The sequence below is a fragment of the Pteropus vampyrus genome, unplaced genomic scaffold, assembly GCF_000151845.1.
Source record: "Pteropus vampyrus isolate Shadow unplaced genomic scaffold, Pvam_2.0 Scaffold66, whole genome shotgun sequence".
Taxonomy (NCBI): Eukaryota; Metazoa; Chordata; class Mammalia; order Chiroptera; family Pteropodidae; genus Pteropus; species Pteropus vampyrus.
In genome coordinates, this window is record NW_011888847.1 from 3,257,430 (window position 1) to 3,272,414 (window position 14,985).

The window sequence follows — 14,985 nt, forward strand, 5'->3', positions numbered from 1 at the left end:
CTTCCTGTGATTTTTTTTTTTTTTTGAGTCTCCCGCAGAGTAAATTGGTTTGGTTTTTAAATGGTTCCCACTGCTGACTTGGGATTTTAATTTTTATGTAGTGAAATCTGTTAATCTTTTTGGCTTTTGGAATTTTTTGAGTTATGCCTAGGAAAACCTTTACTTCCCCACCTCAACTCAAAATTATGAAAATAGTCTTCTTTATTTTTTTTGTAGTTTTAGTTTGTATATTTTAAATAATTAGTGTGGAATATATTTTTGTTCACAGTGTGGCAGTGGGACTTGTTTTACTCCAGAGAGATAGCTGGTTGTTTTAACACCACTTATTCAATAATCCATTTCTCTCCTGGTCTGAAATGCCACCCCATCATACACTAATTTCCTCTGTTTTTGTATATATATTTTTTTGTTTTATTGTGGCACAATACATATAGCACAGAAATCACAAGTTACCTCTTCCTTTATGATCAGTGTCTGAAAGCACTCATTTGAGGAAGGATGACCTGCATAAATGTAAAGTTCCAAAAAGCAGGTGAAGGAAAAGATGAAAGATTATCCCATCTACTTCCTAGGGACTTCTCGTTTTGCTCTCCTGGTTTCCTCTTAGCGCTCTTCTTCCCAGTAGCTCTGTACTGTCTGGACTGAGTTAAGCTATAGCAGCCAGGAGAGCATACTCTCTTTTGTGAGAGCCCTTTGGTATTTCTATGAGGCATTTCTCCAAGTGGAAGTTAAAACCAGAGGTGTTATAACATATTCTGGTTTAGGAACTTGTTTAAAGGATTCTAAGGATGTCAGAGTCTAAAATAGTTTTTGTGGTTTGACATACATTGTTTAGCTAAAGTAAATTTTACTTCCTGTGTCATGTGATGTCTTTGGTTATTTGTCTTAATTTTTTTAGAGCTAGGTCTTTGAATTTGATAAATATTTAGTGGCGTTAGTGATTGTTTTACTTAGATATTGTGAACTTTTATTTATAAGGGAATGGAATATCTTGTTTTAGGAATAATGTGGCTGCTTATTCAGTCAATCAACAGTACTTATTTGACTGTTAGTTTTGTAGATGGACTTCTTTATACTGTAAGAAGATATAGAAAAGGAAAACTATTTCTTACATACTTTAATAATAGGACTTTATAATTTAATAAAGTCCTTTAACAAAGGACTTCATAATTTGCTATTTGGTAAACAATCAAAAACACTTGCTGTATACTCAAGCGTATAATCCTAAAAAAAAAACAACTATGAATTGTCACCCTATAGGAGCTTACATTTTTCCAAAGACGGTCCACACTCATTAGGCTTTGGAAATCATTGGAAGAGTATTAGCAGCTATTATAATTGGCAGCTATTATAATTTGGAAATCATTGGAAGGGTATTAGCAGCTATTATAATTGGAGGGGAAACTAGTGTTTGGGCTTGTGAAGGATCCTTTTTTTCCCCTTTTGGCAAATTCTAGCAACAGAGCTGTTGGAGGGCTTTGCATGGCACATCATTTTGTAGACAAAATAAATGATCAGTCATTTAAGTGATTCAAATCATGCTGATTTCATGTTCTGTTTCTTCCAGATGTCATCATTGCCAAGAAAAGCAAAAGTAAAGGTCCAGACCGTAGTTTCCAAAGATGAATTTTCTTCCTTCTCTGAGTTGTAAGCATATTTTTATGGGGGTGGGAGAATGATGTTGTTTTGAGGAATTAATGCAATCTTTTACTAATTTCTCAAAAGTCATTTGGGTTGAAGAAGGCTATCATTTTCAGACATTCATACAACAGGTATTTATTGAACTCATGCTGTGTCTCTGGTTCTGTTTAGGTATTGGTGATAAACTATTGAACAAGGAGAAGAAAGTAACCAACTAAAAATATAATATTTACACTGAAATGTAAGCTCTATGAAAGCAGGGAATTTTTAATATTGCTTTGGAGCAAGGTTTCTTAACCTCAGTACTATTAACCGGATGATTCTTTGCTGTGGGGGGACTGTCCTTGCATTGTAGGGTGTTTAGCAGCATCTAGTGGTCTCTACTCACTAGATGCCAATAGCATCCTGCAACCCCCTGTTCCAGAATGACAAAAATGTCTCCAGACATTTGAGATGCTCTCAGTGAGAGCAAAATCGTTCCCAGTTGAGAACTTCTGCTTTAGAGCACCATAGTCGGTGCCCTAAAGATATTTGTTAAATAAATGACTTATTAATGTTAGGCAGTATTAGTACTATAAAGAAACACAAAGCAGGGAAAAGGGATAGAGAGCATGGTGAGTGGTTTTAGTGGCGGAACATTTTGGATACAGTAGTCAGGAAAGTTCTTTTGGAGGATGTATCAAGAGATCTAAATGAGATTTGAGAGTGCAGCTTGCAAAGATCTGAGGAATGGGTGTTCCAAATTGAAGGAACAGCAAGTGCAAAGACCCTGAGGCAGGAATGAGCTTAGAGTGTTCAGGGAACAAGACCAATGTGGCCAGTCCAGAATCATCCACGCAGAGAGGGACTAAAAGTGAGACTGGAATGGGTAAAATCTAATAGGCTATGACCAGGTATTCGGCTTTATTTGAATGGGTCGGGAAGCCACTAGAGGGTTTGGGGCAGGGATATGGCATGATCTGTTTACTTTTGTAAAAGATAGTTCTGATTTCTTGATGGAGAACAGACTAAGAGTAAGGATAGAAGCAGGAGGATCAGTTAAGAGACTGTTATGGAAGCTTAGGGTACTAGAAGTGCAAGTGGTGAGAATTGGTCTAATTTGGGATATATTTTGAAGGTAGAGTAGACAGGCTATGCTGATGGATTGGATTGAGGGTATGAAGGAATGATGAATTTGGGATCAAGTGTGAGGCTGGTAAATTCAGGAGTTCTCTTTTGGACATGGTAAGTTTGAGATGATTCCTAGACATCCAATAAAAGTGGACATACAAGTTAGACTCAAATCATGTTAGAGATATAAAATTGAGATGGCTGTATGTTCAGCTATAGAATGAGATAAGGTCATCTAGTAAAAGAGTGTGGAGAACAGAAAAGAGGATTGAGAACTAAGTCTTAGAGGATCCCAGCATCAAAAAGTTGGGGAGAGGAGGACAATTAAGCAAAGGGTCTAAGGAGAAGCTGCCAGGAAAGTAGGAGGAAAATGAGAAAGTGTGAAAGACTTGCTCTAAGGCGTGGGTGCCAGATGCTGTTGAGAGGTCCAGTATGATTAGGAGTAAGAGTTGTCTAGCTGTCTTAGAACTGCCTCATTATAATAAAATAATATCTGCACTAAGTTTGTCTTCATGATAATTAAAGCACTTTTGTGCCTGTCATGTAATCTTTGTAATATTCCTGTGTGAAATTAACATGATGAGGCTGCGGTGGAAAGAGGTCCTTCTGCTCCGTTTGATGAAAGCGTGAGGAGTAGCACCCTGGTTTTCTGATTCCTTGGTTTTCTAATTCTCATTCCTTTCAATTCCACTGCTATTGTGTAATGTTAAGCTAACGATTTTCTGTTTGTTTGTTTGTTTGTTTCTATTCTTAGGCTTTAGTTAGCATCTTTCTTAGAGACTATCAGTAGCTTGACCTATCATAACTATGCTCTCTTAGAGCATAATTTAGGTAAGCAGTCACCCAGTCAGGTTTTTGCCTCTAGGCAGAATTTAAAACATTTAAAAAACCAGAACATCTTTCACTAGTTTCAGTGAAGGAAGTAGTTATCCTTCCCACCAATATTGACCTTTTACTTTAGAGGTAGAAATAAAATTAACTAGGTTGGCAGGAGCATGGTGTTCCTTTACCAGAGTTCACATGGCTGCTTTTTTCCCGCTGTTGCTGTGAGCTTGATTCTTAGGTTGTTAGAAAAGTACTGCAGCTGTACCTTACCCATCTAATCAGGAAACAGATCCATTCCATGAAAAGAAAAAAGGGTTAATTCAAACAGTTGGAAGGGTCTTGGTGTTAGCCTTTAGGTAATTGAAGATGTTTCCTAGGGCCATTTTCCACTCCTTACATTGGTTTGAATAACTTAATACAATTTAAATGAATTTGATTAGCACTTAGGAAATTTAAGTGCTTTTCACTGTTAAAATGGAAAATCTCACAATGACTGTGGTGTGATATGACCCAGTAAATTGCTTAAAGTAATAAATGATTTCCTATGTCTTGAGCGTATGTGTATGTATTTATCTGTTAGGTGAGAGGAGAGTGGCAAGACCTGTGATTTACAGCATATCGGGGTATTTTACAGTGGTCCCTAATTGTTTGTTTCAATTTTTAGCAATATCTGTTCATAGCATGTGCTCACATCACTCCATTTTATATTAAACACCTCTTACCTTATTCTTTTTCAAGAAACATATGTCTTTTTTTTTTTTTTTGTTGCCTTTAACGTTCAGCTTCATTTTTCCTGGAAATTTTTGTCAATTTTACTCCTAGATCGTCGGCCTCTGAAGAAGATGACAAGGAAGATAGTGCCTGGGAACCCCAAAAGAAAGTCCCCAGAAGGCTGAAGCAGTCTGTTCCCAAGGAATCTAAACCAAAGAGGGTGCCCCGGGTGAAAAAGAACACCCTACAGATCAATGATGGCTCAGAAGATGTGGCCGTTAAGGAGGAGCCGGTAGGTGCTTTCACCGGTACAGGGGCACTGAGTGCTTTCCTAAGGGTGATGTTACTTTCTCTTTATATATAGTAGGACAAAGCAGATAAATGACAAGGACTGCAGGGCCATAGTATCCTCTGTCATGGGTTTTAATAGTATTTACCATCCGATCCACTGTGTTGGAGGGGAAAGAATATTTATCAACTTGCATACTTACGTATCTTGTCATAAGCACCATTGTGAATTTAAAAAACAACAATAAAGCATAGGTTTTTTTGTATTACAAAAAGAGGCATTTCCAAAATTGTTCACTGTGGTATTCCTTTAAATAACAGCTTCCCTAGTACATTTAAAATAATATTCTTTTAATACACAATGGATACCTGACTTAAGTCCAGGGACACATTTATTGTATATAGTAGGGGACATCGTTATACCGTGCTGTGCCCCTGGATAGGGTTTTGAATCAATCTTTTCTTCTATTATCCAACAGCTGTGTTTCTTCATTTTTACATGCAAGCTTTTCACTGAGCACAATTTTAGTGGGTGGACAGGCTTTACCTATAGCTTAGAAAGTATTGACTTCTGTCATCTTGTTGGCAGAATTTGGAGGTTTTTCATTTATGGATGGCATAGCTGCACTTAATAGTAGATTGATTTCCTAACCCAGAAAATATCTCTTCTTTCATGGTATTTGTGATTCTTTGTGTAGAGTTCAGTGGTTCTTTGTGTAGAGCTCACAAACCCTTTGGGAATTTGTTATGAACCTTCTCTTCAATAATCTGAGTACAATGTACACATGTCTATCTAATTTTTTAAGTCTAGTTCAGGGGGTACTGCTTAGCAACCTTTGTTGATTTCTTGATCCTGCTAGTGATGCTTGGTATATGTATTTTTTTAAAGAGAAAAAGAGAATTTGAATAAAAGTCTCTCACCTAAAAGACATCTTGGGGGGGGTGGGGTGTAGAATTTCTTTCAGAACTGCCAAAATTCACATGTTTTATAGCTCAGTGAAAGCTCATGGATCATAAAATTTGATTTCATTAGGTTTGGCATTTTGCTTTGTTGTAACCACCACTGAACAAAGTATTTGAAAACCCTATTTTGGATAGAGCTAGAATTAGTAACCTTCTAATAAATTTAAAATCTGTTTTTAGCAAACACCACACACAAAATTCATCATCATTCTGTTTCCTTCCATGTTCCTGGCATTTATGAACCTACTGGTCACTCTTCTTTAGTCATTGAAGACTTAGCTCCTGCTTCATATCTTACTCTCTGCCGTCTTCTGTCATCATTCTTAGTGATTTCCCTACCACTTGGATGAGCCATCTAATACTCTGTATTTTTGGTTCTTTAATCTCCTCACAGCTCTAGTGACCTTTTCTTCTCTGTCTTTACCATCGATCTCATGATCTCAACCTGAATCTTGTCATCCCCAGAAAGTGTACTACCGCTGGCATTTCTTTTTACAGTCATTGCACTTTTGTACCACCATCTTCTATTCTTCCAGCTCACTTGTTCAAGTGCCCTCACTGCCACAATTTTGCAACCTTGTCACAACTTCTCATCAGTAATTCTCAACCATAAATGCACATTAGAATCACCTGGGGAACTTTAAAAATGCCAATTCTTAGGCCCAGCTTCCAGACCAGTTAAATCTAGAAAGAATTCTGGGCTGGGCCTGGGCATCCGTGGCTTTATTTTCTTAAAGCTCCTCAGGTGATTTTTATGTATAGCCAGGGCTGGGAACCAATTGCTAACCCTTTGATTCCAGCACTCTATCACTGTTAGCCCTTTTCCTTTCCACCTGTCTAACCCAGATTCTGTAATTTACCGTTTAAATCACTTTTTGTTAAATACTGTCACCATTTTTGCCCTCCTTTCCTTCAGTGACACATGGCCGAGCAAACCCTGATGCCAGGTGGAGCCATCATCTGCCTACACTGATCAGACTGTTACTGGAAACAGTCTTACCAATGACCTAATTTGTTTTCATTTAGATTCACAATTTCAGGCCTCAAAATTGCATCAGAAATACCTGGTAGACTCATTTTTTCCCAGCAGGTTTGTTTTTCCACTTTTTTCTCTTCTTACACTTCCTAAATTCCTTTATTTTCTCTCACTCTCAGCTGATGACATTGCCTTTTATGCTGTTGAGAATATATGAAGTGTCTCATTTTCTCAGGACCAAGACAGCTATTTTGCATCCATCTTCTGTCTTATTATAATGGAGGAACGGTCATTCCTTCTGTTAAGGATTAGTTCCATTTTTTGGGCTTTAGATCTCGTCCCCTCTTGCCTTCTCAAGGTCTCTGTTCCCTCAGTCATCCTTTTCCTTTTCTCTTGTCAGCTTTTCTTCCATGGGCTCAATTGCTACAGAGTATAAAAATGCTCTTTTATATCTAATTTTTAAGAAGCCTCTTCTTGACTCCATATCCATCTCCATTTACCTGTCAACCTCACATAGTATAACACAAGGCCAGATTAAGGCCAAGGCCTGCTCACTGATTAGACAGGTAAAGATTCAGTGAGCCACATTTTGGTTTAGATCGTTTCTTACTTACAGATACACCAAAAAGAAAAATGGTCAAATTCTTCTTGGAATCCTGGGTGTAGTTATAGGCTACATAATAACCATTTGGATTGTTAAGAGTGATTTTGAAAATCCATGAACGCAAAAGAAAATGAACTTTTTTTTATTTTTTATTTATGCCTATAGTACCTGGTCTTCCTAGGTGGTCTCTCATCCACGTACTAACCAGGCCTGACCCTCCTTAGCTTCCGAGATCAGACATCGGACTTGTTCAGAGTGGCATGGGTGTAGACCATGGACTGTGACGTGAAGCCAGGACCTTCTGCGTGTAAAGCAGACGTGCTAACTACTATACTATGGAACCACGTCCAAGAAAATGAACTTTGATTGTTCAGTTTGTCAAAGATTCAGATTAAATAGGAGGAAAAATATTACCACGGAGGCTTATTAAACATTGAAGGAGGCTACAGAATCTTAGAAGCTTCAAAAATGGAGAAATATTTTCTTATATTTTTGATAGTTTTGATCTGTGTTTCCCAAAATTTTTGGTCTTTGGACCCCTTTATACTCTTAAAATTTTTTGAGACCCCCCCAAGGAACTTTTACATATGTGTGTTATATCTATTTATTGTATTAGAAATTAATGAGAAAATTTAAAGATATTGATCAATTTAAAAATACTTATTACATGTTAATGCAAATAACACTTTTTAATGAAAAATAAATATATATTTTTAACAACAAAAAAGTAGTGAGAAGAATGACATTGTTTTACTTTTTTTGCGAAAGTTCCTAATGTCTGACAGAAATAACAACTCTATAAAGAAAACCCTTCCTCCACACAGATAACTTCCCTGGTATTTGGAAAATGGAGTATGGCTATTTGAAAATAGCTTTTTCAAATAATTGTTCTTATTTGATATTATACCAACCTCAATAAGTGGTAGTTTCTTAAAGGTTTGTTCCATTGCGGAATCTTGAACCATATTAATGAACTTTTTATATTCTGTTACATTAAAACCCGTTGGTCTGTGTTGTAATTTGGATGGATCTTTTACCCTTTCATGACTTTTTAACATGTATAGGGTCATTTGGAAAATACTAGTTCACTTATTTGTGCGTATCTTTTAAACATTAGTACCTTTCATCATACAATGTCAAAAAAATCACATTTGTTAATTTAACCACCAGTCTCATCAAAGTGTTGGGGAGCTGTCAGGCTCACAAATTTTCTAATTTTTACTTTAAAGCCTAAATTTTATTATTGGTCCAAATATCAGGTATTTCCTTGAAGCGACAGTTCTCACTTACTTCCTTTATGAGAAAATGTCTGCGAGATACCCAAGTCTGAATAACCATCGTTTTTGTCAGTCTTCTTTCAAGTAAAAGTGGTGTTCTATGGAAAAAGAAGCTAGGTCAGCTCATAATTCACATGATTGCACAAATGCTTTTCCCCAAGACAGCCACTGCATATCAGCAAGCATTGGTATACAGCAGTACTTTATGTGTACTAATCCTTTCAGTACAGAGTATTTAAAAGGTATATTTTCAAGGATTGAAATTTTAAAAATTAATAATTTTTACTGCTTAATTCTTAAGTGAAACTGACATCATTTTATTGCAAGTGTGCGGCAATGAGGGGAACAGTGATTGCTAGTACAGCTTGGCGCCACTGCCATGGTTTTTGCTACCATTGCTCTTGCACCATGAGCGCAAATGTCAACATTAGTGAAAAAGGCAAATAATGTCTTGGCATTATTATGAATATAGCTTTGCCCTCCCAGACCCCTGAAAGAGTCTCAGGGTCCCCCAGGGATCTGTGAACAACACTAAGTAGCTAAAACTTACTGAAGATTCCAGAGAAGGTATCTTTAAGTGTCTCATTAATGATTATTGGCTTTTCTTTCGTTCCTCTTACTTTAAACCTCTCACTTTTAGTCACTATACTTTTTCTTAATTTTTTTCATCTGCTTCTTTTCCCTCTCCCACGAGGTAGTCTAGGTGTGGTAGTGGTATTAATGAAGGGGGTATTAGCAAATGTTTGAGTGCTTACCATTAGCTAGGCAACATGCTCAGCATTGCACTGTGTGAACTTAATCCCCATAACAACCCGTTGAGGCAGGTGCTGTTGTTATCCTGATTTTATAGATGAGAAAGCCAAGGCAGGAGACCATAAGTGACTTACTTATGGTCCATAGATAGTAAGTGATGAAATGGGTTTCTAAGTCAGAATCATGATATTGTCAGCATTTCAGAAACCAATATATCGCTCATGGATGTTTTTACATCAGCCATGCTCATAAGAGTGATGTATAAAACCAGAGTGTTGGTTTAATAATAGTTTGATCTAGTTATCACAGAGACTTGAAATTCTTATGACTAGTAATGTCTCTTGGAGGCTGAAGTAAAGAAGGAATTAAATAATAATCAGACAATTACTTAATAAACCAGGACTTAGAATAGGAGAATTAGGTAAATCCATTCATTTTGGTTTATTGAATGCTTGCTGTGGCCTAGTCACTAGGCTTGTCACAATCAAATGACGATTAAATGTTTTAATTGCATGAATCCGAGGTAGTCTGATATATCCATCTCACAGGAGTGCTGTCTTACCATTGGGAGCAATATATCCAGAATCTGTTAACTCAGCTTTCTGCTTCCTTGTGTATCACGTCAAAGAATGCCCATCATAATTGCTTTTCACAGTTCTCCTTTTTCTTCTCTATGGCTGACAACCTTCTGTATGATTGACGCATTCCTTCTTTAGCTATATCAATTCATTTGATCTGGTTATTATCAACTATTAATGAACCTGGGAGTCATTCTATTTTATTTTTCATATAGACATATCTTGGCTTTTTTTTTTTTCCATATAGACGTATTCTGGTTGTCATTCTATTTTTATATCTCTGTTTTTATCCATTACGTTTCAGCTAAAAATATAGTACTCAGAAGATTATTTAGTATATATCATTTCCAGATTTAGGTGGTGGTGGGTGGGCATTAGGATGAGGGCGTGCTCTTTATTGTAGTAGTTGCCAGTATTTTCAGTAGTCATTTATATGTGCGTGTATGTATATATTTAGTTCTGTGCAGTTTTATTACATGTGTGGGTTTGTGTATCCACCACACAGATCCTTGTGGTTCCATCAGCAAAAGGACCTAGTGTTACCCTTTCATAGCTACACCCATCTCCCTCCCCCGACCGTGCCCTGTTCCCGAGCCCAATCTCTGACCGCTGACAACCACTAATGTATTCAAGAATGTTATATAAATATAATCACATAACGTGTAACCTTTTGAGATTGGTTTTTCCTCCACCCAGTAGAGTCTCTTTGAGATTCTTCCAAATTATTGTGTAAATAATTTGTTCTTTACTACTGAATAATATTCCAGGGTAATTGGTTTTTATCTTCTAATTCTCATGTGTTCTCTTTGTGGTTTGATAGAATAGTTCTGTGCCTATTGCTGATGTTGCTTTGGAAGACAGAAAAAATAAATTGGATACTGTGCAGACTCTGAAAACAGCAAAGACCAAACGGAAAAATTCAGCTCAGTCACCTTCAACTCAGAGGACCAAAAAGCTGAAAGTTAATGAAACCAACAAAGCCAGCAACTTCGATAGTGGGAGTAACAGTACAGATATACCATCAACAAGCACCATGTGGGAAGGGGCATGCAAGAAGGAAGAGAGTGAAGATGACTGTGCATCTGGTCAGCCCCCTTTAAAGAAAATGAAGACTGAAACATGTCCTCAGGGACAGCCTGTCATGTTCCCAGCAAATGCCGACAATATTATAGAGGAGGTGGAAATGAACTGGGACATAGTACAGGTATGTGCAGTCTTTTTCTGTCACTTTAGTTCTCTTGATTCTTTTCTTTTTCACTAGGATAAGCATGTCACTGGCTAATGGAAGGATTGGGAGTTTCCTATTCTCTTTTCAGTTTTGTCATTGATTTCTGGAGGCTTTGGCCACTGGTTCTTTTCCTGGATACAGTATTTTGTATCATAGCTTTTTGTCATCAGTTCTTCAGCTAAGAGCTGTGACCTCAGGAAAGGTCTGTCTGTCCCATAGTGTTTTAGTGAACATATGCTATACAGACAGATTGTACCAACATATGGGGCCCTCAAAGCTTTATTGTTAAGTTTTCACTTTGAACTTAGACTGTATTTCTCTGTAAAAGCAGTGCAAGTGATTAGGCCTTTAGTTCATCTATTTAACATGTAGTGTAATGTTATACTATGAACAAGACCTAGCAGTTCCTTAAAAGAAAATTCTGTCTGAATTCAGCTTGAGGTACCATAATTATATCTCTGACTACAGGGGAAATCGGATTTCCCCCTGTTTCTTTTGCCGGCTTTTGGGGTGGTAAAGAAGACAAGAGTAACACTTAGTGATTCTCAACCCTTTGTCTGCCCTAACACACTCCGAGAACATTTCACACTAAATTATAACAGTGGCTCTCAGGGTAGATGGGGTTGACCCCCTTCCCTTTTGGCTGTCCCATGGGAATTCTGGTGTGTACTCCGTCCCCTGCTGTGACTTGCTGCTCTAGAGCCCGAGACCCCTGCTGTATCTTAATACTACTTCTCAGTCTGAGACTGTCTGTGTTACCCTTTTCTTTAAGGAACTTTTCTTTTTAACCCATGCTGCCTTTTCTTTATATTGGTAGAACATTGCCAGTAATTTTTAATTATGATTTTTCTGCGCTCTCACCCGCTAAGGAATACACTGTTGCTTCACAGCTTTCTTCTCTTGTTCCTGAACTAAATAGTCCAAAGTTTCTTAGAGAAACAGAGTATAATTAGCCTCCTTTCTATGTCTTTTTATTCATTTAGGCCTATGAGGGAATGTTTTAAAAGGGTGATTCATGGGCTACCTGCATCAGATTCACCCTGAAGACTTTCTTAAAATGCAGAATCCTTGGTTCAGACCACACCTACAGGGGCCGGTGGACATGTCCCACTTCCCTTCTCTTCCCCTTTGCTAACACTTTGAAGCTTATTTCTGTGATTGACATAGATCCATCTCTGGTAGTTGACAGTGAGCAGGAGGGAGAGAGGAAGGTTTCCAAGACCCTGAAGTCTCTTAAACTGTGGTGATAAATTATTCATTGTTAAGTCAAGGGCGAAGTATTCTATGATACTTTGCTTCATACTCCTTTCTCTTAATTTTTGTTACAGAGAGAGATAAAAATGGCTTTGTCTTAGCCATTTGTCTCTTGGTTACAAGTAATAGAAACCTACTTCTAATGAGCTTAAGCAGAAAAGTTTATTACCAAAGGACACAGGGACCTCTCAAAGAATGCAAGGGATAAAATGTGATCAAGCCTCTCAAAGACCTTGAACCAAAACGTGGAAAATGTTGAGGACTTGAGGAAAATGCACAATTTTTGCTTTTTCAGGTGTCTCATGACTACTATTTCTGCTGCTTTTATTTTTATTTTCTCTCGGCAGACCAAATTCTCTGCTTCTTTATGGAAGCTGAAAGATCACAGATCCCCAATTTATTTGTTATTGGTTTTAGCTTGTGAGAAAGGAAAAGTATATGGTGAGAACAGGTTCCCAACTGCCAGAGGGTGAGTGGCAGAAGAACAGGCGAGTAAAAGCTTCATCATTTATAAACAGGTAGTAGCAGTATTCATCGTTGGGTTGTTGGAATATCAAATGGAAGTAAGTTATCTCATTTTAAGGTTCTAGGTCTAGTTTATGGACTTTGGCCATATTATTTGGGTAATATGGGTATACTTGTCTTTCCTTTCAATTCCAGGCAGTTTTTTTTCTCCTTTTCCTACTTATTGGAAGTGATTTTGACAGCAGAAACAGCCTGTTCTCAGAATTGGGCATTCCTCTCTAGTGAGTTGGGGGAAGTGGTTGCTACAGCTGCTACCTTTGTTGAGCACCCTGATGGCGAGTAGTAAACTCAGTACAGGCATACCTCATTTTATTGCATTTACGAGATGTTGCATTTTTTACAAACGGAAGAGCCTCTACCAGCAAAAACATTATGACTTGCTTTATTACGATAACTTAGTCGGGAACTGAACCTGCAGTATCTCCAAGGTATGTCTGTATTTTCAAGATGGGCTTAGAGAAATTACCCAGGAAACTTTCTTTAGGTGTGATTTACATATTTGGATTTTTAAAAATTTAACCCAATACAGTCATCTTTGTCTACCCTTTAATTAACTTTTATAGACAATTCTTGTGGTATGTGTGGATTTCTTTTCCTATGCTTTTTTATTCCCTCATAAACAGGAGAAACTTTGTGGGAGAAAAAATAATTTCATCCTAACAGTGCATTCCTGCTTCCAAACGCCGTTGAGAAAAGGGGCAGTTGTTGAGGAAAAGGGGACTGAGAAGAACAATGTTAGCAATGCCATATCAGACAGTCAGGAAGACCTTGAACATTTGGTTGAGGACTAGACCCAATGAAATGACTGTAATATGCATATTATCTGCCATGAAATCAAATGTATGTCCAAGTTCTTTGGGGTAAATCCTGAAAAGTACCTAGTTAGTAAGGAATGGTCAATGGAAATTAATTGTATAGAAATTATGATTACTAATTGAATGTGTGGGAAATGTCATTTTTATTTCTTTTATTTTGTGTGATGATCCCTATGAACTCTGCCTACCATGACACCTGATCCTTTGTTTTTTTCTCTTCGAGGTATGTTTCTCAACTCTGAAAAGTTCATTGCTTTTTCAGGAACATCCCTGTCTTGTTTAAGGAAGGAAAAGTACGTTACCAATACTTGATTTATGTATAGACTTCACATATAAACATGTACTAACATTCATTTACTAATCAAGGATTAGAGATCACTGACCCAAAGCAACCTACTCCTTTTCAGCCCTGTCCCCCCAAACTACAAATGTATGGTTGCCATCAGAAACTAGTTTTTGTTAAAGTACATATTATTATACAAATATGTGGTGAGTGACCTTTATAAAAATTTAAAGAAGTGGCTAGCTACAAGCAGTTTTTGAGAAAATCAAATGCTCCAAAGAGGTGATTGCTGTTATACAGTCTCTTTAATTTTGAGGGATGGTGGGAATAAGGGAGTGGAGTAGCCATATATAATATCTTAGTAAAGGTTTCTAAATTAAGAAGGGAGAGCAAGCAAAACCCTTTTATTACCTGTTTTCTACTTTCTTGCAAGGGATGTATGAAGAAGACCGTGGGATGACAAAATAGGGGGAAAAAGTGAGACAGGAAAGAACGAGTATCTCAGCTTTTTTCTCTGTAGCTCTGCGTATAAGCACAGCATCACCCATTAGGTTAACCTGTTTGTTCCAGGAGGGCTTAAGTAAAAGAAGTTCTGTTGGCATTCTTTGTTACTAAAATTTAACTGGCAGTATTGTTTTTTTAAACTGTTTTGAAGTACATATAGAGAAAATTGTAGTGAAGTGTATAGTTTATGAATGTTTAAAAATGGCATCATGTATCCAGCTTCCAAATCAAGAAACAGAACATTACCAATACCCTGGAATTTTCCTTCATACCCATTTCTGATTCTCAGTCCCCTTTGCTTTAACCACTATTCTAACAGCATAAGTTTGGTTTTCCTTTTGTAGTCTTTAAGAAAACTTTTTTGTGTGATAAGTAAGTGATACAATAAAATGAATAGGTAAGGGTAAAGAGAACAGCAGGTATCAAAGGCTTTCGGAAGGGATATGTCCAGTTGCTGGTTTGGGAATGATTTTGAATAGAACATTCTTAATTCTACTCATTAGAATGCCATTTCACTTAGATGTTCTTTTAAAATGTAGATGCCGCCTCGATGGTTAAGGCTATATAGTTTATTAGCTAATACCTAGAATTTGCTTTTCTCCTTTCTTTTCCTTTCCTTTCCTTTCCTTTCCTTTCCTTTCCTTTCCTTT

The 14,985-nt window shown here is 37.2% G+C and overlaps 1 protein-coding gene across 2 annotated transcripts in view; it reads left to right on the forward strand.

Moving 5' to 3' along the window:
* Positions 1–1,567: 1,567 nt before the first annotated feature.
* SRBD1 (S1 RNA binding domain 1) overlaps positions 1,568–14,985 on the forward strand; it is a 183,984-nt gene continuing 170,566 nt past the window's right edge. For both annotated transcript variants that reach the window (XM_011361334.2, XM_011361335.2), the window contains exons 1-3: positions 1,568–1,647; positions 4,399–4,579; positions 10,547–10,930. In XM_011361334.2, coding sequence (XP_011359636.1) covers positions 1,568–1,647; positions 4,399–4,579; positions 10,547–10,930 — 645 coding nt within the window. The remainder of the gene's footprint in view (positions 1,648–4,398; positions 4,580–10,546; positions 10,931–14,985) is intronic.